At 48.1% G+C, this 27389-nt stretch overlaps 2 protein-coding genes across 2 annotated transcripts; both read left to right on the top strand.

Annotated features, from left to right (window-relative positions):
* Positions 1 to 2097: 2097 nt before the first annotated feature.
* HYKK (hydroxylysine kinase) lies at positions 2098 to 12853 on the top strand. The gene is made up of 5 exons (XM_024561878.4): positions 2098 to 2220; positions 4454 to 4818; positions 6293 to 6432; positions 8894 to 9077; positions 12246 to 12853. The coding sequence occupies exons 2-5, from the start codon at positions 4473 to 4475 to the stop codon at positions 12704 to 12706; spliced, it is 1131 nt and encodes a 376-aa protein (XP_024417646.1). The 5' UTR covers positions 2098 to 2220; positions 4454 to 4472; the 3' UTR covers positions 12707 to 12853.
* An 860-nt stretch (positions 12854 to 13713) lies between these two features.
* Positions 13714 to 20041, top strand: PSMA4 (proteasome 20S subunit alpha 4). Its single transcript, XM_024561874.2, has 9 exons — positions 13714 to 13845; positions 14991 to 15014; positions 15226 to 15268; positions 15513 to 15675; positions 16853 to 16930; positions 17243 to 17331; positions 17806 to 17936; positions 18432 to 18555; positions 19666 to 20041. Exons 2-9 carry the CDS (start codon positions 15012 to 15014, stop codon positions 19818 to 19820), a joined length of 786 nt encoding a protein of 261 aa, XP_024417642.1. The 5' UTR covers positions 13714 to 13845; positions 14991 to 15011; the 3' UTR covers positions 19821 to 20041.
* Positions 20042 to 27389: the final 7348 nt, after the last annotated feature.

Raw genomic sequence — 27389 nt, 5'->3', positions numbered from 1 at the left:
AATTCAGCATCCTGAGGTTTTCAAGCATTAGGCTAATGCCACATGTGGAGAGTGTGACCATCCCAGTTTTTGAGGAAAGGGCTGCACTGTGTTGGTTTACAGTTTTCACTTGATGCCAGCTTTGCTTTTTAACTACAGAGTGGCTTAGCTTAAGCTTACTCATTTTGGTTTGATAAGGTTTTCTAACTCTCAGACTGTAAGGTGTGTGTTCAGTGCGCTTTGAAAATGGCACACCTGTTACAACCGTCTGCGCAGCCCTCACAAAATCTGCTTTTATGATGGCAGTCGGCACTGAATTTTGTGTTCACATGCTGACACTGAATTTTGAGCATTTTAAACAATTTGCAACATATAGCTAAAGGAAGTATCGTAAAACTATGGGGCTACTATGTTTCATAATTTAAATCATGGCTATAATTTCACTATGCAAATTTTTCATTTTGCTTCACTCCAGTTTTTGATCCCTGAGGTTTTTTTTAAAGATTTTTAAAAACTTACTTTTATACAGAGGGGAAGGGAGGGAGAAACGGAGAGAAACATCCATGTGTGGTTGCCTCTCACATGGCCCCCATTGGGGACCTGGCCCACAACCCGGGCATGTGCTCTGACTGGGGATCGAACTAGGACCCTTGGGTTCGCAGCCTGCACTCAGTCCACTGAGCTACACCAGCCAGGGCTGAGCCCTGGGTTCTCAGAGCTACTGTGTATCTTGGTGGCCAGGTGATGAAAGACTTAACTGTGCTGACATACGTGTTGTCAGATTGGTGGGGCTCTTCTCATCAGCATATTGCCATCACTGAGGAAGAACACGATCTACAGTAGATCAGTAATATGACTGGTCTGTATCTTTAAAAGCAGCATTAAAAGTACACAAAGGTTTATGTATGAGGATATTCTTAACGACACGGAAATGCTCATGTAAAGTGGAAAGGGGAGGTTACAAAGTAACCTCTGCAGTTTCTGCAGAAGGTGCAGCGAGTGGAAAGAGCCACACCAAGGGGGCAGTTGTGGGGAGCCCTGTCTCTTCAGTTCTCACTGGTGTCGCGATTCAATCTTCATTCCGGTGCCCTCAACTGGAGAATAGGAAAAACCGAACACAGAGTGGGGAGAGAATTCAGGAGCTGCCTGAGGGGATAGCATGCAGAAAAGCTTATGGGGGTCAACAGGAGTCAAGTTCTGGTTACAGAAAAATAAAAGCACGTCTGATAGCCTGAAGGCATGAAACACGTCCCTGTGAGGCTGTGCTACTTGGAGATTAGAAGTGCAACAGATAACGAAGTCTAAATGGGGGAAAGCGGTTTGGGAAACATCCAGCTCAATCAAGGTGACTAGATAACCCTAGAGTGCTTTAGCCTGAAGGGGGGGGGGGGTGGGGAGGTGGGGGCAGAATAAAAGCGTGGGGGGCGGGGGGGGGGCAGATGTGCATCTACAAAAAAATAGGGACCTAGTAGCAGTTGTGTGTGGGCGGGCGGCTGTCTAGACCCCTCGATAGAAAGGAATCCTGCGGGCTGTAGACGTGCGTCCAGCTGTCTATCGCAGCCTGGTGTGCTTGACAATGAGCACGCCGGCCCGATGCAGAACGCAGCACGGCGGACCATCGGGACCTCCAACTGGAACTGCAGTTCCTGGGGCCGGGATGCGAGGGCGGCCTCTGGGGTACGTGCTGCCTGTAGGAAGGCGAGGAAGGAAAAGGCATGAGTTGTGCCCAAGCTCCTACGATCTCGAGAGAAACGGTCCACGAAGTCTACGTGGACTGGGCGGACTGCGTGGTGCCGCTCAATAGCCGGAAGGCTGCTGGACAGGGTCTCGCCAAGGGGCGGGGAAGAATCCCGAGTAGCCCATCGAGAACACGAAGCCCAGTTTTTGCGGAAAGATAACCAGGTTCTGACTGGGGTGAGCATTGACAAAAGGCGGGACCGGATTGCAGAGAGCCAATTACAAGCCTGCTCTCCGAATTTTTCTTTGCAGCTTCTTAGGCAGGCCGGGGCGGGGCCTCGCTTTCCCGTAGCCTGCTCTGATTGGCGGCGGCGGTTTCTCGAGGAGCCAATCAGAAGTCAGGGGTCGCGGGCTCGGAGCAGGGGCGGGTCGAGGCGCGGTAGTCAGGCGTGACCATACTGCGCGAGCAAGATCCGGCCACGGGAGACCTCCTCCCTGGAGCGTCAAACCTCAGCCCGGGCTGCTGGACAGTGGAAGCCGCCTCTGGAGCGCGGGTCGTGCAGGGTGAGTGGGTGCGGGGGCAGAGGCGTTCCGGGTCCCCAGGGGTCGGTGCCTCGGGCTCCACTCAGACCGGTGCAGGACGGCTGGCACTCCTCCTCAACCTCGGAACTGGAGCGCCGAGACCCTTTGGGCAACGGTGTGGCACTCGGACGGGGCCAGGTGTCCGAGGCCCACTGGGCCTCGTGGTCCCAAGCGCTGTGACCCAGGCGCTTGTGACTGACTGCCGTGTCTTGGTCAGCAGCCCCCGCAGCCCGCTCGCCCGTCACTCCCCCCACCCGTGGGGAAGTCCCGCAGAGCGCCCGGTAGTGCATTGCTGTTGTCCTTGAAAGCCACACTGCTTTTCCTGCCTTTCTCTTTCCGGACCCCCTCTGGGGTAACGGCCCGCTGGTCCCTGGAAAGAAGGCAGCCCTTCTTTCGTTCGTCCCACCTGGGGCAGGTGCGGGGGTACGACATCTGCCTGCGCAACCCCTGCCCCAGCCTCGGCGGGACACAGCAGAGGAGCTGCGGGAGCGAGGGTAAATCTGGAGCTCGTGCCTAGGTAGAACTTAGTGGACTTTGTAACGCCTGGGGGGTGAGCGAGAGGAAAGGACTTGTCCCGTGTTCCTTGTACAGAGTGCGGAGTTTAAGGCCCATTCTCTCCCTGGTGGTAAAGCAAAGGTTGTGAGATTCTGGCAGGAGACTTGGAGTTGGCAAGCATTTGGCCTCCTGTGGCCTTTCTCCGCAGCAAAGGAAAAACCCTGTTGGCAGAGAGCAGACCAACTACCTGCAAGATTTGGATTCCCTTCCTCGCCTCCTCCACACCCACAGGGCACCTTTCATTGTACTTATTTAATGTGGGGAACTGACTCGGTCTGTGCCATTAGTTCTATAACTTGGAATCCTCATATACGGAGCAAAAACATGTAAATTTAAACTCAAAGAAGTTTGGAAACACAGACTTTTAGAGCTACAAGGGCTTTTAGGGATGACTTAGTCCAACTCCCCTAAGAGGCTGGGTAGCAGGGCTGGGACTAAAAATATAAAAATATGTTTTCTTTCTCCCAGTGTAGCAACTTTTCCCTTCCTTTCTGTATCATGATAACATACACTTAACAAGTACAACAACTTTTATTGCGCCAGCTGTCTTTCGATGGCGAGAGCTGCCAACACCGCTTTACACCGATGTAGAAGACTCGGTTGTTCAAGTAGAAGCTTCACGAGCTCTGTCCAAGGGTTGCAGGAATGTTTTGTAGAATGGAAGGGAGATTGGCCTTCACCAACTGCCTGTAAGGTTCCTTCCAATTTTAAGGACTTATATTTCATAGCAAATTCACAATTATTTTGCCATCCTTAACATTTTATTTTTAAAAATTTTTCCTTAAGACTTTAGAAATTGAGAAGTTACGGCAGGATTTCATCTTGGAGTTAAAGCTTTGGTTCACATTACACTTTGAATACTGGCCCTCCCCCAGTTTGCAGATCTATGGAAGGAATGTTAAAATTCCATGCAAAGTCTTAAGCCTGAATACCATGTGACAGGACATACCGGTTCCCAAGCAGAGCTTGTTCTGAGACCCCGTGCGGGCTTTGTCACACACACACACACACACACGTCTGTGGTGACCAAATCGGAGTGACCTTATTTGATCTGAAAAGCAAATGCTCTGGTCAGGAAGTAAACAGGGGAAGTGAGTACTTCACGTCAGTCAACACTTTTACCTTTGAAAGTTTGAGTGATGAGCTAGATGGTGATTCTTATAATGTAACAAAACCTGTGGATAGACAAATAACATCCCTGTATTTGAAATTACATTTTAACCTGAACTAATGGTATTACAGTCAGAAGGACGTCACCGTGTATTAGGAATGTAGGGAGCCGAGTTCTCACTGTGACTTGGTATGTACTTTTGGACCAAGGCACTTAATCTCTCGGGACCTAAATTTCCCGTATAAGTAAAATTGATGGGGGTGGGGCCAGGGAGGAATCGGACTAGGCAATACCAAAGTGCTTTCCTGGCCTGTGTCCTGTCCCTGGAAACATACCTTCAGTGTGCGAAGTGGGTGTGGAGATAATTTACGGTACAAGGATTTTTATTCACCTGCAAAACATCTACTTCTTTTTTCTCCTTTACTGATCTCGTGTTTTAACTTTATGAGTGAAAATGAACCTTTACAAGTACAGAATCAATGTTGAGAAGCATTGGCCTGTCTTAAGGAAAATCATTTAAATTCTTTGTTCATTATATCCCCTTTCTAGATTGTCTCCCCTGGACGTAATGTCAAGTGCAGACAACCAGCGACCACAGGCCTTTGCAAAACCCACGTTTAACGAGGCCCAAGCCCGCGCAGTCGTGGAATCGGTGTTTGGGTTTAAAGTTTCCGAGATGCAGCCACTTCCTAGCTATGATGACCAAAACTTTCGTGTGTGCGTTTCGAGAACCACAGACACCACGGATGGCCCCACTGAATACGTCCTCAAAATAAGCAACACCGAGTCCAGCAAAACCCCAGACCTGATCGAGGTGCAGAGTCACATCATCATGTTCCTGCAGGCGGCTGGATTTCCGACCGCCTCTGTGTGCTGCACCAAAGGAGACAACATAACCTCTCTCTTGTCTGTAGGTAAGGAACCGCCCACGCGCTGGTCATCACCAGTCCGTGCACATTGTCGAAGGTTGGCTACAAGTGCTGAGGACAGATTTGTTGTTCCGAGTGTAGACACGGTTATTTTCTAGCAGTTGGGAGAAGCCACAGCATCACCACAGGGGCGATTCAGGCTCCGATTCAGATGTGGTTAGAGCCAGGATCTGGTGTAACCTGATGGATAAGTAAGAGGGGACATGTGGAAATCGGGAACTTTTTTGTTGGGGTTTTTTTTTTTTTGAGCAGAAAAATAAGTCCTTTTTTGAAAAAAGTATTTATTTTTTAGAGAGGGTAAGGGTGGAAGAAAGAGAGGGAGAGAAACATAAATGTGTGGTTGCCTCTCACATGCCCACCCTGGGGACCTGGCCCACAACCCAGGCATGTGCCATGACTGGGAATCGAACTGGCTACGCTTTGATTTGCAGGCTGGTGCTCAATCAACTGAGCCACAGCAGCCAGGGCTAATTAACTACTTTTATTTATCAGATCAGCTGTATATTTTGCTGCTGTGGTGTAATAGAAAAAATGCAGAACTAGAAATCAGGAATTTTAGATCCCGGCTCTATCATTACTGTGTATGTGACTTGGACAGCCACTTCCATTCCTAAGGCTATAAGCCCTCATCTGGAGGAATTGGTCCCTTTCACCTTTAAATGCTAAAATGCTAATATGTACCTAATTGAGTTCCCAAGGCATCAGCCTGAAATCAATTCCTAGGAATTAAAAAAAAAGTTATTTCCTGATTGATTTTAGAGAGAGAAGGGAGGGGAGGAGAGAGAAAGAGAAAGAAACATGGATTTGTTGTTCCCCTTACTGATGCATCATTGGTTGATTCTTGTATGTGCCCTGACCGGGGGTCAAACCCACAACCTTGGCATATTGGGATGACGCTCTAACCAACTGAGCTACCTGGCAAGGGCAATTCCTGGGAATTTTTAAGGTTTGACATTTTGACTGTTTCTTTCCTAATTGATCACCCGTCCTTTCCTAACGTGCCTTGCTCCGGACAACTGAGGCTTTCTGGTCCCTGAAGCATAGCTTTGTCCCATGTTGCAAGCAGGCTGCTCCTTAGTTTGCTCCTGCAGAACCTGTGATTCTGAAAGTCATTTCTTTTCATCTTACTTTCCTCAATTGCGAACTTACGACAAAGTGCTCCTAGGCATTCACACCAGAGGCGGTCGTTTGTGTGTAGAGCTGAGGCTGCAGACGCGGGGCTTTCATGTCGTTTGGATGTGAACGGCTGATTCTGTGTCCTGAGATTTGTCTGTTCCACCTCCTTGCTTTGTCCTCAGCCTCACAGAATCCTGCTGAGTACTTTAGGCTAGCACATTTTTTTCCTCTTGTTTTGTAATTGCTCTTATTCTTGGCAATAATAATTACCGTTCAAAAGCAGAATAATCTCTAATTTTTTTCGAGATGACTTGATGGTATATACATCCTTCTATCCGGCTAGACAGTGGTTCCGAAATCAAAAGCTACTTGGTGAGGCTGCTGACTTACCTCCCGGGAAGGCCCATCGCTGAGGTTTCCATCAGCCCCCAGCTACTGTATGAAGTTGGAAGGCTGGCTGCCAAATTGGATAAGACACTGGAGGTAAGATTTGGCGTTTTATTCTGTGTATGAGATTTTTTTTTTTGTCTGGGTTTGATTTCTTTTATTTTTAAAATAAACCTGGGGTTGGGCTCTCTTTTGACATATGGTGCCTCCTGAAGTATCAGAGAAGAAACAGGATCCTAGATATGTGACTTTTGTGACCGAAAGGCTTCTTGGGGCCCAGGTGTGTATTTACTTTATTGGGCTGTTGGCAAGATTACCTACATTTGTAGAAATTTGTGATATTCTTTGTGCTGCTCACGGAAAGCAGTCTGCTCTCACAAATGGGAGGCTGCAGTTTTCACCCAGGGAGGCGTCATCGGCCGGAGCGCTGCGTGAAGCAGCCATGAGATGACAAGTGGATTAAAGTGACGTGTGTGGAGGGTGTCTTTGCCGTAGAGAAACAACAGGGTATCATGTGTGACAACTGTCCCCTGGTCCTGGAGGAGTGTGTTCCCAGGGAACAGATACACCCTATCAGAAGGAATCACAGTGTGTGTGAGTGAAACAGTTTCCACGGGTAAAACAACTAGTCACCCAGCAAACCCTGTCCGTTCTGCCTCTGCAGTGCCCCTGTAACCCGTTGACTCCTCTCAATTCCTGCCTTGAGTCTCCTCGCTGACCCTGCCTGCATCGAGGGTTGTTCTCCTCCAGGGTGTTTATCCCAGAGTCCGGAGTTGCTCTTTAAAATGACAGGTCCGGTCATGTCGATGCACAGAGAACATCTTTCAGTGGCTTCTGGCTGCGTTTGAAGTGAAGGCCAAGACAGGGCCCTGTGTGGCCTGGTCCACGCCTCTGCCCCTCCGCCTTGTTGTCTGTCTGCCCCTCACGCGTGCCTCAGTGCCGGTGCAGAGCTCCCTGTGGTTCCCCAATGTGCCATCTGTGCCGTCGTGCATCGGGGCCTTTGCCATTTTCTCTACTGGTAACGCCTTCTCCTCCACTCTGCAAAACTCCCGGTCATCCTTCCACACATGACTCCAGTGTCACCTCCACTGAGGTTGGGAGATTCAAAACCATGGTGTATGACAAATAATTGAAGGAACTACAAAGGCTGACTGAAGAAGAGAAGACGCTGAGGGGCGGGAGTGCCGACTTCAAGTGTTGGGAGGACAGTCAGGTGGGAGAAGGGCCACTCCTGCAGCACAGGGCCCCAGAGGCAGAGCGCAGGCCTGCTTGGGGAGGGCCAACAGTGCCTCCCGGAGGACGTGGGTGAACACAGGCCACATGCTCACCTGGCAAGGACGTGGTGGTGGGGACCAGTGCCAGGAGAAGGTTTCCAAACTCCAGGTCATGAAAGTAGGTGTTAAAGTAAACTTGGAGGAACATTTTTAAAGAAATACAGTAAAATACGGAACACCAGACTACATTCCATGTAACACTGTACTTACTGTTTACAAGAGATTTTTTCCTTTATGTGTGGGTCTTACCTAAACACTGGGCTGTGGCGTATGTAAAAGGACTTCTTATGTGAGAGGTCATGTCCAAAAAGTGTGAAAGCTACTCCACTAGATGGCCACCCAGCACCCTGTAGCACCCACTCCGTGGACCACGTCTGGGCTGGGTCCTGGGCCCTGGTTGTCCCGCAGCCCCAGAGCAGCAGCCCGCAATCTGTCTCTGAACCCGTGTTCCCGTTTGTGAAACGGTGGCAGAGCCACTTAGAACTTTGGGTAGACTGGGCAAAGTAGAAGGGCCCTTCCAATTCTAGAATTTGCCATCCTGAGAACGTTCATCTACTCAGCAGATCCTGCCCGAGCGCTGCCTTCTCTGTGCTCGGCACTGTTCTGGGTGTGGGGTTCAGTAGTGAAAAAAAATAGACCAAAAGCAGAGCTCCTGCCCCTCGTCGGGCTCACACCCCAGAGCGGGTCCACAGTGAGGTAAGTCAGTGAATCGTGGCAAATCTGGGACAGCAGTAGGTGCTAGGTGCTTGAGGAGAAAGCACAAGCCGAGAATAGGGATACAAAGCATTGGGCGGAGGGCTTAAAATGCAGACGGAGTTCAGGGAGCCCTCCCACAGAAGGCACAGACACCTGGTGGAAATGAGGGCCCTGGCCCTTGCACACGTGGGGGAGCCTCTCAGGAGGAGGAAGCAGCAAACACAAAGGCCGGCGGTGGGACCGCGTCTGGCTCGTTCTTTGAACGGCGGGGAGGCCGGTTTGGGCAGAGGGAAGGGAGCAAAAGGAGAAGATGAAGGCAGAGGCAGCAGGGGCCAGGCCGACCCTGTGGGGAGAAGAGCCGTGCTCACACGCGGAAGGGGAGGAATGTGCTCGCAAAGCGGGGCAGCCTGTGAGCGCTGTCTGCAGGTGTCTGTGCAGGGGCGAGCGGGGGCCCTGGAGGGAACAGTGGCTCTTGCTGGGGGCGCTCCCCAGGCCTGCCCCCTACTGGGTGCAGTCTCCTAACGCAGCAGCTTGGCCCTGGGGGCTCCGACTGCCAAGGGTCTCACAGTTTCTTGCTTTTGATTTAGAAATTCCACCACCCTAAGTTAAAATGTCTTTACCGGGAGAACTTCATCTGGAATCTGAAAAATGTTCCTCTTCTGGAGAAATACCTGGATGCCTTGGGCCCAGATCAGAACCGGGCGATTGTGGAACAGGTCATTCAGCTGTTCAAGGATGAAGTGAGGACCAAACTAAGGCATTTTCGAGAATGTGAGTATTTCCCCAATCAAATGAGTATTTTTGTTGGTATTTAAATTGTCAAATTTTAAATCACTGGGAAAAGTGTGAAGTTGCAAGTTAGGTTTATCAAATCTTACAATTTTGCCCTATTTGCCCCTGTTGCTTTTAAAGAATAGTGCTTTTGCCCTGGCCAGGTGGTTCAGTGGGTTGGAGCATCATCCCCATACACCAAAAGGTTGGGGGTTCGATCCCCAGTCAGGGCTCATACCTAGGTTACGGGTTTGATCCCCAGTTGGGGTATGTATGGGAGGCAAGCGATCGAAGTTGCTCTCTCCCTTCCTCTCTCTCTAAAGTCATTAATAAAAAATATCCTTGATGAGGATTTAAAAAAAGGAATAAGACTTTTACTTTTTTTAAAAAAATGGCTACATCTGAAGCCCTCTCTAAACTTTGCAATCCCCCTCCCCCCTCCCTACTAAATTTGCATACATATTTTAATATAATTACTACATATGCATTCATTATGTAAAATAGTATTTTTGAGCTACTTGTTTTTCTAATTATTTTTCCCTCTCCAGCAGTTTGGAAACTAGACACTCTTTTTCTGTTCTTTGAGTGGTTTCCCGAGAAATTCTGATGTGCAACTGTAACTTAATGAAACTCTAATTTATTCAAAACAATACAAGGACCTTAAAATATACACTCATCACTTTTCTGACTTATATGCTGTTGTTTAAGTAAACTTTAATTCTGTGTTTTTACACTCCAAAAGACATTATTAGTTTTCTTTTCTACCAAGGTTGTTTAGGTTTACTCCTGTGTTGGCCTCATGTCTTCCAGAACCTCAGGCCTCTGTCTGCTTGTTCCTGCCCGAAACACTTCCTTTAGAATTTCCTTTAAGGCAGTTTTCGAGTGGGGACTCTCTCTGATTTTATTTGTCTGAAAATGTTTTTATTTTATCTTTGCATTCTTGAAGGCTATTTTCACATCCTGTGGGATTTTAGCTTTCGGCGGTTTAGAATTTTAGATTTCAGCTGTCTTCTGCCTTCCATTCCTGCCTAGAGATCAGCTGTGGGTCTGTTCTTCTAAAGGCAGTCTGTCTTTTCCCCCCTCGGGATATTTTAAGATGCTTTTCCTTAAATGATTTTTTTACTCTGCTTGGGTTTCTCAAATCTGCGTGTGGATATTGTATTTCTTCAGTTGTGGAGAATTTTTGCCTCTGCCCCATTCTCTCTTCTCTTTTTGGGACTGCAGTCAACTAGTGTTAGGCCTTCTCACTGAGCCCTCTGCATCTCTTCTCTTCGCACCTGCATACGTGTGTTTAATCTTTTTCTCTGCCCATGCTGCATCTTGGGTTATCTTCTGACCTATCCTCGAGTTTGTCCATTCTCTGTAGCTGTGTCTAATCTGTTAAGGCCATCCATTGCATTCTTACTTTCATTCATTGTATTTTCCAGTTTCAGAAGTTCTTGATTATATTTCTAGAGTAATTGCCTTGTGACAGAGAACACCCTGTAAACCAGCACCCAGGGAAATAAGGTACTGTGAGCAAGAACCAAAAGAATCTGAGCCAGAGACTTCAGGAACTAGAGTGATTAGACATGGGACATACTCACACAGCAGCCTGGCGTGGCATTTGGTTTTGTCCTTCTGCCCCGAAGGACCATGGGTTGGTAGAAAATTTTGTCATCCTCTTATGAGCTGGGAGGCTCTTGTCACTGCCAGTGGCTCCACACAGTGAGCCTTCCCCCAGCCAGCAGGTGGGGCTTCCAGTTCTTCCTCCCCCAAGGGGGAAAGCGAGTTCACAGACCTGCCCTGTGCAGACCTGCAGCTTTCGTCCTCCTCACTGCTTGCTGTTTCTATTTTGTTTTCTCCTATATAGATCTACTTTTTGAGGCTGGCTGTATCTTTATTGTGTCCTTTTGATTTTTATCATTGCTGAGTATGCTGAGCACAGGGGGGTTAACAAAGAAAGGATCCACTCTGCCTTCTTGATCAGAACTCCTTTTTTTCCCTTTAATTCCCGAATTCATCCATGTTAATCATTTTATTCCAGGCACTAAGTAGCTTTTTCACCCCTTGTTAGGCCACTTGACATGTGAGTAGAAGCAGTGAAACAGGAAGTTCCCGTGTGTACAGGTTGCGTTCATGAAGTAGTGTATTTCACCAATTCTAAAACACTACTTGTTGTGCGAGCCGCACCACTTTAGGAACCTTTACGGAAGAGAAGACGTTGAAATGCTGGTGACACTATGAAATGGCATCGGTAGTATGACGCCACCCGATTTCAGACTTGTGTAGAGTCTGTAGTTTACGGTAATGTTTATTGTTTCCATACGCCACCTACAATCATGCTTCAGTGTGACTGACACGTCCTGAGCCATAGAGAAGAAGTCAGCATTATATGTAGGAGTTCATGTGATGGACTATGTCACATGGTTTTTATAAAGTACCTGACTCACTGCTTCAGTGCTCATGGATGCCCCATGTCCTCCTAACCTTTTAGCCTGCTGAGTGGTCATACTGTTTGTGATGAGTTCATGGCTTGAGCCACACATGACTTACATGTGTGTTCAACAACATCCAAACTGGTCTACATCCTAGTGGTAAGGCCACCGATCACACTCTCAGGTTACAAACTGTTGTAAAGTTCCCTAAACACTCTCAGTTTCCGTTTTTCCCTTGCACAGACTAGCAGCAGGCTGTGGGCCAGCGCTGACCGCTGACTGACGATATCACCGTCTGTTCCAGTAATCGAAGGACGAGAAATTCAGAATCACTTTGTCATCAGAAAAATTTGGGGGAATTCCTAGGTTAAAGACACGACTGGTCCATTCTAGGACCCTTTGCTTCTTGTAATATGAATATATGTGTATTTTTAAAATTTCTGGTTGGGTGGTTCTCCTTTGCTCTTTACCTTTCTAGTAGTCAAAATCAGGTGTTTGCAGCAACCACATCTTCCATCTCTTGGCCTTGTATTGATGAGAAGCAAAAGCAAAAACACCACCAAAATTAACAGCTTTTGTCCTTTTCAGAGGAAATTGTTTTACTTCAAAAAAACCAGGATTTAAAAAAAAATCTCTGACTGCTCATCAAGTTATTTGAATGGCCATGCCTGAGGAGAGGATTGGAAAGAGAACGAACTGGGGTACTCAATGACTGTTTTTGCGTAGCTTGTTTTTTTTTTTCTCCTTTCAGGTATCAATCATGGAGATCTTAACGACCATAACATTTTAGTAGAGTCCAGCAAGTCAGCCTTTGGAGATGCTGTATATCGCGTGTCTGGGATTTTAGACTTTGATGACATGAGCTATGGCTACTATGTGTTCGAAGTGGCAATCACCATCATGTACATGATGATCGAAAGCAAGACTCCTATACAAGTGGGCGGTCACGTGCTTGCTGGGTTTGAAAGTGTCATCCCCCTGACGCCGGTGGAGCGGGGAGCTTTGTTTCTTCTTGTGTGCAGTCGTTTTTGCCAGTCCCTCGTCTTAGCTGCATACTCTTGCCAGCTGCAGCCAGAGAACAGGGAGTATCTCATGATTACTGCCAAAAGCGGGTGGAAGCATCTGCAGCAAATGTGTGACCTGGGCCAGAAAGCTGTAGAAGAAATCTGGTTCGACACTGCCAAGTCCTATGAATCTGGGCTCTCCGTGTGACCGCAGAACAGTTCACATGAACTTGGGTAATTAACCCAATAGGACCAAATCTAAGTCTACAAGGAATTTCCCTGCATCGTAGAAAAATGAATTGATGGAACAGATCAACGCATGTAAAACCACTAAAGTCTTCAGACAATCTCATGATTATTTTTAATTTTTATATTTTATTGAATTTATTGGACCAACATTGGTTAATAAAATTATAATGGTTTCAGGTGTACAAGTCTGTAATCCATCATGTGTATATTGTATTGTATGTTTGCCACTCCAAGTCTCCTATACCATCTTCTACCTTCTCCCAGCACTATGATGATTTTTTAAACTAAGAAATACTATGTGAGCAGCGGTGTCTTTCTATGGTTCTCATTTGCCTTGTGTATGAAACACGCAGAATATTTTCAATCAGATAATTGCTTATCTATTCCAAACCTAGTCAGCCCTTCTCCCCGCTCCCATGAAGCAGCAACCCAGTTCCCTGAGGACCAATGAGTCCTCGGTCCCGACACCCAAAACACCCGCACCCTCCGCCCAGCCCTCGAAAGACTTCCGCGTCCGCGTCCCGCACTCGGAGGATTTCCGCACCCTCAGCTCAGCAACCGAAGGACCTCCGCGCCCACAAAACACTTCCACGTCCTAGGTCCCGCCCCAGAAGGACTTCTCCCTCGAACCTGCCTCAGAAGGACTTCAGCGCGCACAAATGAATTCCGCATCCTAGGTCCTGCCCCAGAAGGACTAACGCATTCTAGGTCCCACCCTACGACTTCCGCTCCCACAAGACTTCCGCATGCCAAGTTCCACCCCCGAAAGACTTCCGTACCCTGGTCCCGCCCCAGAAGGACTTCCTTGCCCAAAAAAGACTTTCGCATCTTAGGTCCCGCCCCAGAAGGACTTCCGCACCCTCGGACCCGCCCCAAAAGGACTTCCGTGCCCCAAAAGACTTCCGCGTCCTAAGTCTCGCCCCCAAGGACTTTCACGTCCTCAGCCCCGCCCCTCGGGGGGGGACCCGCGGGGGGAACACTGTAGTTCTGCGCACGCGCGGTGGCCATATTGGCGGTAGACGCTCGTGTAGCGGTGTAGGTTTCCTTGTGTGGTGTGAAGCCCTCCGTGTAGACCCCAATTCCAGTGTCTCTTCTCCGGTGAGTCTATAATTCCGGTCACCGCGGAATTTTGGCCGCCGTCCCCGCGGGCGAGTGAGGGTCGTGGGCGCCGAGGCGGAGAGTGTCCGGCCTGGAGCCGCCGAGCGATGACTGTGCTTCTGGGGAACGTAGACCCTGCGCGGAGCCGGCGCCGGGGGCTGGACTGGGGGTCGGCGGGCGGCCTTGAGGAGCGAGGCTTCAGCCCTGAGTGGGACCCGCACAGGAAAGTGAGCGCCGGGGGTGTGCTGGCTTCCCCAGAATGGGGGTGTGGGGAAGAGAGAGCCCGGCGGCCTCGTCGCGGGTCGCGGCCTCCGTCAGTGCCTGCCGGAGTGGGCCTCCCAAAGTGCCCGGAGGACTTGACCCACCATCCCCTGGCGCAGCCCCCTTGCCTAAGGGAGGAAACTCAGGGTTCTCATCTGCATGCGCGAGTCCTCGTGACCTGGCACTTGTGAAATGGCCTCTGGAGGCCGAGCCCCAGGTGTCTTCCACGGGAATAGTGGTGATGCTGCGGAGTTTGCCGTCCCGTCCCTTCTCGGTGCCAGACCCCAGCACTCCAGGAGAAAGCCTTACCTCCTCTTAATGTGTCCTTCTAGGCTCTCCGTGGTCGGGATACTCGCTGAGCTTTGTAGTTTCTTCATATTCTCTTAGTTCCAGCAAGTTGTCTCTGGCCCACGAGCTGTTCTGAGTGTTTTTTGCTCAAGCTTTCTCCTCTGTCTGGAGTCCCCCTCCCTTCCCCGTCCCCAATTCTTCCTCTTGGACTTGAAGGTTCTCATCCCTCTTTCTGCCTCTACCATGTCTAATTTGGGCTCATTTTCTGTGTTGGTTTTTTTTAAAAAAAAAACTTTTTTGATTTCTCTCCATCACTCATTCCACTCCACCCTTGGTGCCTCAGTTTCCCCCATGGCTTTGTAAGCATCTGTTCACCTCCCTCACCCCAGCACAAGACAGTAAGCTCTTCTCATACCAGGGGTGGTCTTACCCATCCTGGTATTCCAGCGCCCAGTATGGTGCCTGGTGCGCTTAGTAGCTGCACCACTAACTTAGCTGAGTGAGGGGAGTGAAGGAGACAGATTCTTTTAAAATCATGGAAATGCTTTTTAAATTGTAAGTTTCATTTTAATGAGGGCCCTATTTTCTTTTCACAGAAGCTGTAGAGTCCAGGAAACATGGTGAGTTAGGCACACATCAATAAGCTGTTTCCCGAGGAAGGCGTGCCTGAGAAGTTCTGAGTGGGAGGGACGGGTGGCATGGGGTGTCCGCCTTCCTGCTCCCTCCTGCACACGGGGCTTTGGGTGCTGGGGTGTGTTTTCTGAGGTGATGCAGGGGCTTGCAGAGGCTGCTTTCGGTGGATGGGAATCACCTGTATGTTCTCCATTGCAGTCTCGAAGATATGACTCCAGGACCACTATATTTTCTCCAGAAGGTAAAATAGAAATTGTATAATCTACTTCAAAAACTTTTTTCACATGTTGGACTTCAGGGGGAAAAAATCAAGACACTTGCTTCAACAGTCGTTCATGCTCTCTGTGCTTTGACATAATGATGGTGACCAGGGTGGTCACACGCAGCACGGGAGAATGGCAGTGGGACTCGTGTGTGTGGCCTGTGAGTGTCCCTGCACAAACAGCCCGGGCGAGCCTTGCTTTCTCACCCCTCGTGTTTTGCAGGGCGCTTGTACCAGGTGGAGTACGCCATGGAGGCGATCGGACACGCGGGCACGTGTTTGGGGATCTTGGCGAACGACGGTGTGTTGCTTGCAGCAGAGCGACGCAACATCCATAAGCTTCTTGATGAAGTGTTTTTTTCTGAAAAAATTTATAAACTCAATGAGTAAGTGAGCTCTTAGGGAAGAGGGTTTAAATGTCTCACGTGCTCACATAATGTAGGGTCTCACGTGTTTTGGGACGGCGATTCCGTGTGATACAGTACAGTCGAAGTGAACACTTTATTGTGCTTTTGCTAGTGGAAGTTTTCGATTTTTATTTGAAACCTTGAGGCTTAGGACCACATGTTACTCTTGAAGCGCAGGGCCAGGCACTTAGTGGAGAAACAATTCTCTGTCGGTGAGACTACAGGAGTGGTTGCCAGGCAGATTCCGGCTCAGGCTGTGTGACCTCGTACCCACTGTTCACCTCTCTGGGCCTCTGGGCCTCCTGAGTGGTTGTGGCAGTTTACTGAAATAGGTAAAATGAGGAGTAACGGTGGCACCGTGTCTGACGTGTAGCGGGCCCTCAGAGAAGCATTCAGAGTGGCTACTCAGGAGTTGTGTAGATTACACTGAATCTGACTCCTGGAGGTCTGGGCACTGTGTAGACGAGCCCTGTTAGTTCGGGATGGTTGGGTGTGCGGGACTTGCTAGCGAGCACAGAGCTGCATTTGCCCACTAGAGGCTGCCCCTTGAGTGGTGGGCCAGCTGGATGCTGGTTATAGGGCCTTTTGATATGCTTGTCTGAGGAAGTGTCGTGCCTCCAGAGTCACTGCTGGGCCCGCTTAGCCGCCTGCAGGCTTGCCGAAGTGCAGTGGCAGAGGGTGGCAGCTGTAAGGGAGCCGGAGCAGCCCTTGGAATGGGAGCAAAGAGAGGAGCTGTACCCTTCGTGTGAGCCCAGCCCTGAGGCTCTCACCACCTCCACCCCCACCCCCCTTCAAGCCAGGCCACAGGAAGTGAGAGCATTGCTACCCAAGGGCGTGGGGTCGTTTTTTTCCCCCTCTGGCAGAGCTTTTTTCTTTGTTCCTGAATCTTCTGGGCACTTGCTTTAGCTTTCTAGTGTTCGTTCTCCTGCCCTGTCCTGTCCAACGCAGTGGTGCTGATTCTGCCTGTTGAAGACTGCAGGGGCGCTGTGCGTCTCTCATGTTAGATGACGTCAGGTTTCTCCCACAAAGGTAGAGCTTCTGTAGACAGAAGCTGCAGGTTTGAGGCAAGCGTGATAACTTCTCACAGAACTTGGCACTCTGCAGAGCCTGTGCGGGACCCTCCCGGGTGCACATCGGGGCATTTCTCTTCCTCCAGGGACATGGCTTGCAGCGTGGCCGGCATAACCTCTGATGCCAACGTTCTCACTAACGAGCTGAGGCTCATCGCCCAAAGGTACGGTCAGAAGGAGCGGAGCTGAGGGTGCACGTCGGTTTGATATTTCTAAGAAGTCGTTTTTTACAAAGATTAAAGTCATTACAAATCTATTAATTGAAAATTATTATTATTTCTTAATCCAAACTGTAAACGGTGATTTGCCATAAGACTGTTAGGATGCTGACATTCCCCTGCCCCTGCTCCCCTTTCAGATCACAGGTGACTGCTACGTTGTCCCCATGGCGCAGATTTGTGTTCAGAGGGCAGTTTGCTCAGAATACATATGTGTTTTACAAAGAAGCCACTACTGTGCCGATTTTTCCATCCTAGGTACTTACTGCAGTATCAGGAGCCGATTCCTTGTGAGCAGTTGGTCACAGCGCTGTGTGATATCAAACAGGCTTACACACAGTTTGGAGGTATGATATTTGGGACAAATTTTATTCCAGAAAGGGAAAACATTTTCTGAGTAATAATGATATTTTTGAGATGCTAAAAAGAAATTGAAAGTTAAGTAAGCAGTACTCTTGACACATTTCTGCTTCACGAAATAACTGGTTTCCCTGATGTAGATTACCGCCTGTTTCATCAATAGACTATGGAGAGGCCAAAATTGCATTTTCAAATCTGGGAATGCGTGGCTTTTTGCGTAGTGATGAAACTCCGCACTGAGCACTGGTCCTCTGCGTCTGAGTTGCGTCTCCTGGCTGCGTCTGTGTCCTAGAAACCACAGCGGGCCATTGGATGGACCTTACCTCTGGCGGCCAGAAGAAAGCAGTTCATGAATGCGTAGCTCCACAGAAAGCAGCTTCAGCTACGTTCAGGAAGCTCTAGTAACTGTAGCGAGAATAAACTTAGGTCGTTGGTGTGTTTGTTCTCTTTCTTGGTTAAAGGGAAACGTCCCTTTGGTGTCTCGCTGCTGTACATTGGCTGGGATAAGCATTACGGCTTTCAGCTCTATCAGAGCGACCCCAGCGGGAATTATGGGGGATGGAAGGCCACGTGCATCGGAAATAACAGCGCGGTGAGTACTTTTGTGTTGCTATAAAATCTAGCGAAAGGTGTAATAATCACCATAATTTTGAAATCGTGATGAACACGAACAGTATTTTCAGATAGCTGCTGCAACCGTCGTATCTGTGAATGCTGTTTGTTGGTAACAATGTCGCAGGTTCTCCTAATACTACCGAGGTTTATTGGCTGCATTTGTAATTACAGGAGATGCTAGTTTTCAGTGAGAAATTATAAAACTAAGATACCATTTTTTTCACATCCTGGTTCATAATGCCCCTGAATTCTGTCACAGGTCCTTGGAGGTGGGAGGCCCCGGGTTAGAGACCCCATTCACAGAGCGTCAGCACTCCCCCCACTGACCCCGTCCCGTGTCCGCCCTCCCTCCTGTGAAAATTGTTTATATTGATCAAATGCTAGTAACTGTTCAGGCATCAGTCTCCCGCCCAGTCTGTGTTCCTGAAAATGCAAACGTTTAAAGGACTCCTTTGTTGCTTCCTGTTGGTAGGCAGCTGTGTCGATGTTAAAACAAGACTACAAAGAAGGAGAAATGACCCTGAAGTCGGCGCTTGCGTTAGCTATCAAAGTCCTCAATAAGACCATGGACGTGAGCAAACTCTCTGCTGAGAAAGGTGATCTGTGTCCTGTGCTCCTTCCGTGACCCGTGTTAGGCCTTTAACATGTGACTGTAGGTCACTGCAACGGCAGCCTTCGGAGTGAGGTGGCCTTACACCTACCTCCTCCGTGAGGACACTGGGCTTGGGGAGGTTAAGTGACCTGACCAAGGTCAGCAGGGGTAGATTGTGGAGCCACAAGCCCACGCGACATTCCAAGCTGAACGACTGGAGCCCGAATGTCCTGACCGGTCACGGTTGGAGGTGTGAGCGGTGCCGCTTTCGGTTACTAATCACCTCGCCGACCCCTGGGTGGCGATGTTGGTGCTTGCAGGTGCACGGGATGAGCACATGTGCACTTACATTTGTGTTCATGTGTGCGGCGTGCTTTACCAGGGATCTGACGTGGGCGTGTGTTGTGGTATCTCACTGTTCTCGTGAGTCCACTGATTGCGTATATTAAGCCCTTGTTTGCAATTTTAAGTGCTTTATTTAGCTTAAGTTATGTATGTAACTACATAAAGCAGTACTTCTAAATAACGTTTTCCAGAAGTTATAAATGAGCACATCGAGGTAGTTTAGGTGACTTCACCGCAGTAACCCTGAGAACATAGCCGTCGCTGGCAGATTGCCCCTGTGGCGTGTCGCGCCGCTTGCACTCTGCTCAGTTTGCCGCACTCAGAAAAGCCCTTCCACTTTCGGTATCCTTACGTTTTTCTTGTCCGTAGTCATGAAACCTGTTGTTCATGCCTTTGTTTTCAAAAGAGATTTGAAAAGTGCATGAAAAATAAGTGTCATTACTGGTCGGAGATTCTGGCCGCACCTTGAGAGCTCCCGCAGGCGGGTCGCGGGCCCTACTCAGGCAGCTTACAGCAGGCTGGCTCACACAGTCGGCCGGTTTTACTTTTTCCGAGATAGTGACAAAGTCGGCTCAGGAGGTTGGAATGGGTGAGAAGAAGGAAGGTAATTTAAGTACAAACGTTAATAGAAGTATCCGTGAACCACACTGAGCATGAAACACGACGTGGTGAGCGCAGGTGGACGTGACAGGGGAAGTCAGACGGACCGCCTGCTGGTCTGTGCGCCGAGCCCTGCCTGTAACGCAGACGTGTGTGTGTTTGCTCCTAGTGGAAATTGCGACACTGACCAGAGAGAATGGAAAGACGGTCATCAGAGTCCTCAAACAGAAGGAAGTGGAACAGCTGATCAAAAAACATGAGGAAGAAGAAGCTAAGGCTGAGCGTGAGAAGAAAGAAAAAGAACAAAAGGAAAAGGATAAATAGAGGACAAAATTAGGATTTTATAGCTCATTCGGGCACAATTCAGCGTGGAAGCTGCCCCTCTGCTCTGAGAGAGCATTGGCTTTTTACCCGGGACAGTGGGAAAGTGGGACAGAGCATCTGACTGGGCCCTCCTCCGTCTGTGTCCAGTTGGATGGTGATTGCTCTTCTTGGGCCTTTTAATTCCCCTCCCCCTTTTTTGGGAATAAAACTTGGACAAAATGGCCGTGGTGAAGGGGGTCTGTGTGTGGCACAAGTGGTTACCTGCAGGGTCACCGGTCTGGTCTTTCCTGCGGTGCTTTCGCTGATGGGGATGCGAGCGTCATAGGCAGGGGAAGATGGGGATCGTGCCCTGAAGGTTTCCTTTGCTGTGTCCCCACCATCTGGGAGAACCTGTGGCCTTGGGCCTCCGAAGCAGGAACCACACTCCTCTTGGAGTTGCCATCGGCCTTCAGTGGCGATGGGCAGCCCTAGTGGACTTAGCTTTGTGCACGCACCTGCACATACATCCGTGGTCAGCAAACCACCGCCTGCTGTGCCCTCAGGGATGTCGGGACAGGTTGATCAGCACTTTTGCAGCCCCAAGTGTCCCGTTCAGATCTCATGTCTCCCGCCCCCTCTGCCCCCAAGAGAGCTCCAGTTTATCTTCCCTCTTCCCCAGGGTTCTCACAGTCTGGTGTTCTCCCCGTGGGCCTGTCCCTCAGGAGGCCAGTGAGCCGTCTGTGTCCCCAGGGGTGGGTTTGGGAATGAGCCTGTGGACTGAGCCACACCAGACCACGTGGGTGTGGGGATCACTGCTGAGGACCCCGCAGCTGGTGCGTGGGAGGGGGTGCACGGGAGACATGAAGGCCTCAGAGGAGAGTATTTGGTCTCAGCTGAAGGGAGCCCTGCTCAGGCTACTGTTGCTTCCGCAGAGTCCTCTGATCATAGCGCTGTGGGGTGGTGCACCCACTTGCAGCGTCACCCGGAATCCACTGGCTGTGCGACTGCTGGCCTCCCATCCCAGACCCACGGGATAGGTACAGATCTTGGAGTAGAGCCCAGCCGTCTGTCTGAGTGAGCTCTTCACGTCCGTTTGAGACCCCATTTGCCGCATGTTACAATCACCTTGTGTTCTCTTGAGTCTACACAGGCTGTGTGATCCCTGCCAGGGAAGTGTTGTTTTATATGTGTTTCTGTTTAAAGACATTTAATATACTTTGGTAATTCATTAATATTGAACTCTTGGCCAAGAGCACTCTGCATGCCTAAATTAAGCTTATCTAACAAGTATTTTCTCAGTCTTAAAGCTTACAGTTAATCATGTACATTTTATTTCATTGTTCAGACTAAGAATTGTCTGTTCTTGAATTAATTCAGAATTACATGAAATAAGATAGTTATTTACCTTTCTTGGTTTACTTATTTATTTTTGGCAACAACTTTATTGAGATATAATTTACATACTATACAATTTACCCATTTCAATTCTGCACCCATCACCACACTCAATTTTGGAGCATTTTCATCACCTTAAGAAGAAGCCTTGCCCCACTGTGCCATCCCCCGGAAGTCGTCCCCCGGTCCGAGGACACTGCTGATCATCTGCTTCCTGCCCCTACCCACTTGCCCGTGCTGGACATTTTACATAAGTGGGGTCACACAGCTGTCCTCTGTGGCTGGTATCTCTCCCTCAGGGAGCGTTGCGTTCTCGAGGTCGTCCACGGTGCGGCGCGCTCAGTAACTTGTGTGTTTACTGGAGCGGGAAATGGTGGCACGAGTGCATTTCCTTCTGTTACCGAATAATGCTCCTTCGACATCACATTTGTTTACTCATCAGCTGATGAACATTAGTGTTGTTTTCATTCCTCTGGGCTGTACACAGAATGGGGATTGCTGGCTCATACCTTGCTTTACTTTTATCTGTCTTCACTACCCTACAGTGATACAGACTTTAAAAGGAGTCACCTTTTCCTCATTATCTCCTATAGCACCCCATAAAAAAGGGGAACTGGACTTACTATTTGAGTAAATGTAAATGAATTCGTTAGTAGTCTGAGTAGGTCTCACGGTTGGAGAGGGTTTTCACTTCTTTCCTCTTGGCGGGAAGAACCTGTTCTCTGAGTCCCTGACACCTAACAGCAGGGCAGGCCGAGAGTTCAATTCCGTACCCAACAGCTTTATATAATAATATTCTCTGAAAAATCCTGTTTCCAGAGCTCTTCCCTACCAGCAATGGGAGAGTCCAGGATCAATTGTCTTCTGAGCCCTGAACAATCTAATAAATTTTTCTGGTCACAAAAGCGGTACAAGCTCTCATTGGAAAGTACACAATAAACTACATAAAAAGCGCCTCCTCTCTGCTGCCCGGAGTTAGCCCCTGTCACCTCCCTGGCCCACTTCTGATGCTGAGGCAGCACGCCGGTGGACTTGGGCAAATTACAGACAAGCTACTTAAAATAGTCTTAAAGGAGAATTTAAAATGTTTTTTCCTTCACTTTGCTTTTCGAAAGCAGTCTGTGGCCTTAGAAAGCCCTGTTTCTCTACACCACAGAGCAGAAGTGATCCGTTGGTAACAGTAGTGTCAGCTGTTTTCCCCTTGTTAGTGCTAATTCTCATAATCTGTAGAATCCTTATTATAATCACAGCACTCAGCTATCAAGGGCCCAGTCGGTGCTGGGTGATGTAGAGACAACGTCCTCTGACGTAGTTTTCAGAAGATCCACACTCAGTGGAGGCTCCAGGGCCGCTGTCCAGTCCAAGTCCTGACTGGGGACCCTTTCTGGGCTGTGGGGTGGCCTCCCACACTCGCCCCAGCAGCCCCCTCCCCTTCCTGCTAGGGTGACCCAGATGCGTAACTTCGAGCACATGTCTTAACCATGTCATAGGTTTCCCATCAGAGAAGTTCACAGACTTGTGAAGTGAGCGAAGATTAAGTTTCAAAGGCCCGGGAAGGGACCCTAACAATGTGTTCTGTGCTCACGTGCTTTTTGTAAAGTCTGCAAAACTAAGATCTTCTACCTGCAGCTGATAAGCAGTACCGTCTGCTTCTGCAACGGGACATATTTGTCCGCCGTCACTTGCATGTGTAGTGAGGTTACTGTTAGTCACCCCAGTCTAGAAATGGCCCCTGGGCTGATTTCCTCCGCCCGCTGAGCCAGCGTGCCCAGTATTGTGACAGGAAGGCGTAGGAGCAGCAGTTGTCACCATCATTGGAAGTTCCTGGACAGTGGAAGACAGACAAGGCTTGATATGTCCCATGCCAGAAGGTCGTCTGCGGCAAACACTTGGTCCTCATGCTGTGCAAAGTTACAGGCTGGGGACTCAGTTCCCACGACACCAGAAGAGCTGGGGACATGCTGGGCAGGTACGTCAGACTGTTCACAAAACTCGTTTTCTAGATGCAGAGATATTTGTCCACTGTTTCAAAATTTGTAATTGGTTGAGTTTTTTCATTCTAATATCAATTTCTTACCCAATTTTATATCTGTATTGTTGTGTTCTTTTGCTTTAAGAGGACCCCTCACCGCACACCCAAATAGTATCTTCTATACAAACCTGGATCGGCCCCTGCTTCTGTTGTCCTGAGAGTAAGGTCCATTCTTTGCATTCTGACCTGCAGCTTGCCTCTGCCTTCTTGCTGATGCTTTGTCCTGCGCTCCCCTCTGTCTGTCCCTCACTGCCGTCCCCTCTCTCTGGAATGCGTCCCCTCTTCACTCCTTGTGATTGGCACTGCCTCTGTCTCCTGTCCTAACTCAGGTCACCTCCTCAGAAAGGCATTTTCTGATCGTGCAATCTACAGTGGAATCCCCTACTTCGTCATTTTCTGTTTATTTCCTCAAGAATTTCTACCAAATTCTGAAATTACCTTGTGTATTTTCGGCCTTCCTCCCTCAGCAGTAAGTTCCATGAAATCAGAGACATTCTCTTGTTCGCCGCATTGTCGGAGAACTTGTATAGATGATTCTGAAATATTTGCTGAATGAATAGCTAGGAAGAGACAGAGTTAACATTTGTGTGACTTCAGAGACCAAAGCCTGAGCAGTTCCCAATATTCCAAGAACCCTCTGTATTTCCCACGGAGTGTGGGAGAGATCAGAGGCACATGTGAAGGACACAGCCTTTCTCCTCCAGCTCACCAGTGACTGACGTCAAAGGTGACCAAGAATCTAAACACCCTTTGCCATACTGGGGGCTTCAAATATTCTTTTGTTTTGAAAAAATGGAATACATAAAAAATTAATCAGGTGTGTTATAGAAGATTAAGCAAAGATTGCATCTCAAGTGAGGCAGCTGTGGACCTGGGAATTACCAAGTGATTTCCAATATTGAGACACTGGGATCAGGCACCTTAGAATCAGATTAAAGATAATCAATTCCCTGGAAAAATCAATGTCACCCGTTACTTTAACCTTTAGAGGGAGCTTTCGGTATTGCTGAGAAGTTGCTTCTCATCTGGTCTGTCTTCTTATCCATATAGAAAACTTGATGTGAATTAGTTTTCACAGGAAATGATTGGAAAGTGACCCCTGGCTAAACAAATTAATGGAGTGGATAACAGATTCCCAAAATTACTAGGGAGGCAACTCCATCTTGGCTTCATTGGACCCTTGATCACTTAAACGCGTTATAGTGTAGTTTACAAATTAAAAATGGAAGTGACATATATTTAATTGTGAGTTGTTTGTGTGCTTCTGAGAATCGGAATTTTATAATATTTCCTGATCAAAGTGGGAATAATCTGGGAACAATTAAATTGATAACTAAACTCTAAGATGGCAGTTGTCTTAGTGCATAGCCACAAATTTCTGGAGCGTTTGGATCTATACCTGCAATATAACTTCTTTTTTGAACTTATTTTTTGGTATAAATTCTACCTTTTTCACAGAATCAAACATTTGCAATTGTGTCTTGCAGATGACAATATAAGGGCAGAAGTTTCTTTTTAAAATTTATAATATGTCACCTATGAAGATCACTTAATGCACTAACTATTTGTATATTTCTACTAAGTTGTGCGCACTTAGTATACAAATGTTGAGCTTCTACATATTAAGTAAGTGGAAGTCTGCTGACGGGGTTTATCTACAGAAATTCGTATTTGTCTTTGTTTTACTTCAGACATCATTTGTTTTTAGCAGCTGTGAGATATCATTGACATAAAAATTGTGTGTTTAAGATGTATAACTTGATATCTGTAAAGTTTTGGAAAGGATCCCCACAATGAAGCTGATTAACATACCATGCCGCATACACAGGTGTTTTGAGATTTGAGAGCCTTTTTGCAGATTAGAAGTACACATTGCGGTGATATTTGTCTTTAAAAATTCTTTTATGATTTGTCACTCTCAGATGTAAATGCTTTCAACACTTAGGGAGCGTAGGATATAGTACTGAACTTTCTTAAGCTGGAAGACAAAATATCCATTTGTAACAGGAGCTGGTATTTGTCCAGGATACAGTATTGTACACTCTGCAGTGAATTGCTCTTTCCTGTTCACTTGGGTTTCCTGCTGCTAACTAGGTCTCTGACCTTGGTGCGTATGCTGTTATTCAATTCTACTGAGACAGCTCAGTTTATAAATGGTGTATGCTTTTGTGAGATGATTTTACACACCACTATTTAGTTTTTACAATCGAATAAAATATTGTCGATTAATTTTTTCCCTAAAGCTCTGTACTTTAAAATATGTCTGCACTTTTACATTTTACAGCAGCTGTAAAAATAGTCCCTGAAAGAGACATTTTACCTTTTTTATCCTTCCTTTTGAAGGATTGAATTTTAATATTCTATCAATACTTGCTTTTTTCTCCTTTAATCTGTGAAAATGCATTTAATTTTAGCAGTAAAATCGACAACAGGCATATTTATCTTTAACTAATGTTTCAGTTTGGTTTCATCTTAAAGGCTCACAGCAGAATTTATCACCAAGCTGTAATGGAAATGCTGAATGGAAGATTTGGAGACGCTGCCCAGCTCCGAATTTAGCTCAACTGACCCCGTTATAAAAAATAAGAGTCAACAACTACATTGATATGAAAGACAACTCATTAGGTCACATCACTTGCAGATGACCATGTTTATTTTTGATTTCTGCTGTTTATTTAGCCTTTGTAATTGCAAAAGCACGCCAGAGAGTAACCACCACACAATGGTAATGTCCGCCACCCATGGAACACCTGGGCCCTGCAGGTTTTAAGGCAGCACTTCACAGACTAGGGATGGGCCGGCAGAGAGAGGTTAAGTTTAGTTTTTGAAGGCAGGACATTTGGGTTTGCATTTCTGCTCACCGTTTTCTAGCTCACTGGCTTGGAGGTCGTGGGCAAGCTATTTAACATTCATTTATTCATCCAGCACTCCATCTGAGCGTCTACTGCGTGCTCAGTATACTGGGCACACGCCCAGTATAGCCGCAGCTCATGAGACGCAGCTGCCGCAGCTCATTTTTGTAGGGGGAATTAGACACACTGAAGGGTAGCTAATTACAAATTGTGACAAGTGTGGTGAGGGGAGGGGACAGAGCAGTGGCAGAGTAACAGGCAGAGGGTGTGGAAGACCCAACACAGTGCTGTGATAGGAATGAAAGTGTCCCGGGAGTGAGGAGAAAGCCGTGGCCGGTGGGCATTTGAACTGGGGCAGAAGGAAGGGCGGGCTTGTGTATTCAGGGGAGGGGAGAAAGAGCGGGATGTGCAAAGACAAGAACGTGGAACAAAAACAGTCTTCAGAGGAGAGTGTAGTTCCTGCTGCACCACAAAGACCGCATGACAGTCCTTTGGTCAAATCTGGGAGTTGGTGGACAGACGCTGCTTTAGGGGACTTCTGCAGGTGGTGGCCCCAGCAACATCAGCAGCTGTGCCCAGCCAGCGTCTCCTGGCAGTGAGAATGCACGTGTGTCCCGGTCAGCTGCAACCCCCACACACAGCGCCTGAGAGTAAGCGGTGTATCCTAGGAAGAGCCATCCAAGATGCACCCATTCCATTCTAGAATTATTTGCTTGGATCTTAATGTGCCCAACAAACTATACACTTCGAATTTCACTTAAAAATAGTAACAACTAGTGTTTCTCGCAGGTTATGTATATACTAATCGTGGTTCTTGTGGTTATTATGTTTTTTTACACCTCACGAATTTGCGCGTCATCCTTGCACGGGGCCCACGCTGATCTCCGTATTGTCCCCGCTGTAGTGTATGGGCTGCGGAAACGCGCGCTCATGGTTACTGACACAGCACTCTGGGGAGGCTGAGGAGTCCAGTTCTGCTTGCTGCGGCCGAACTGACAACCACTTAATTCTAGTTTTCCCACTGACAGGTACTGTGGCCTTCAGTGGTTATTCAGTCCCTTGGTTCCAAGTGTCCTAGCTGTAGAAGCGCAGTAACACTCTACTTTCTGCGAACACTGTCCGGGGGGAGTTGCGTAAGTGTCTGTATGCCCCATAAATTATTTATAGAAAAATAGAAACTGGCAGTGAAGGGACAATAAGTACTATTTTTTCCTGTGTGGAGGTGTCGTGAGTGACAAACATAGTCATCACGTTGTGTCCCTTTTCTGTGGCCCCTGTTTTTAAATCCAGTGAAGCAGACTAATTTCTCCA

This window comes from Desmodus rotundus, chromosome 10 (assembly GCF_022682495.2).
Source record: "Desmodus rotundus isolate HL8 chromosome 10, HLdesRot8A.1, whole genome shotgun sequence".
Lineage (NCBI taxonomy): Eukaryota > Metazoa > Chordata > Mammalia > Chiroptera > Phyllostomidae > Desmodus > Desmodus rotundus.
This window is presented reverse-complemented; position numbering and strand designations above follow the sequence as displayed.

What these genes read in the sequence shown, in the direction of transcription:
- HYKK (XM_024561878.4), top strand. Translation starts at nt 4,473, where the DNA reads ATGTCAAGTGCAGACAACCAGCGACCACAGGCCTTTGCAAAACCCACG. An exon ending in AACCTCTCTCTTGTCTGTAG is followed by an intron (nt 4,819 to 6,292) that starts GTAAGGAACCGC and finishes CTATCCGGCTAG; the next exon opens with ACAGTGGTTCCGAAATCAAA. An exon ending in ACTAAGGCATTTTCGAGAAT is followed by an intron (nt 9,078 to 12,245) that starts GTGAGTATTTCC and finishes TTCTCCTTTCAG; the next exon opens with GTATCAATCATGGAGATCTT.
- PSMA4 (XM_024561874.2), top strand. An exon ending in CACTATATTTTCTCCAGAAG is followed by an intron (nt 15,269 to 15,512) that starts GTAAAATAGAAA and finishes CGTGTTTTGCAG; the next exon opens with GGCGCTTGTACCAGGTGGAG. An exon ending in GGCTTACACACAGTTTGGAG is followed by an intron (nt 17,332 to 17,805) that starts GTATGATATTTG and finishes TCTTGGTTAAAG; the next exon opens with GGAAACGTCCCTTTGGTGTC.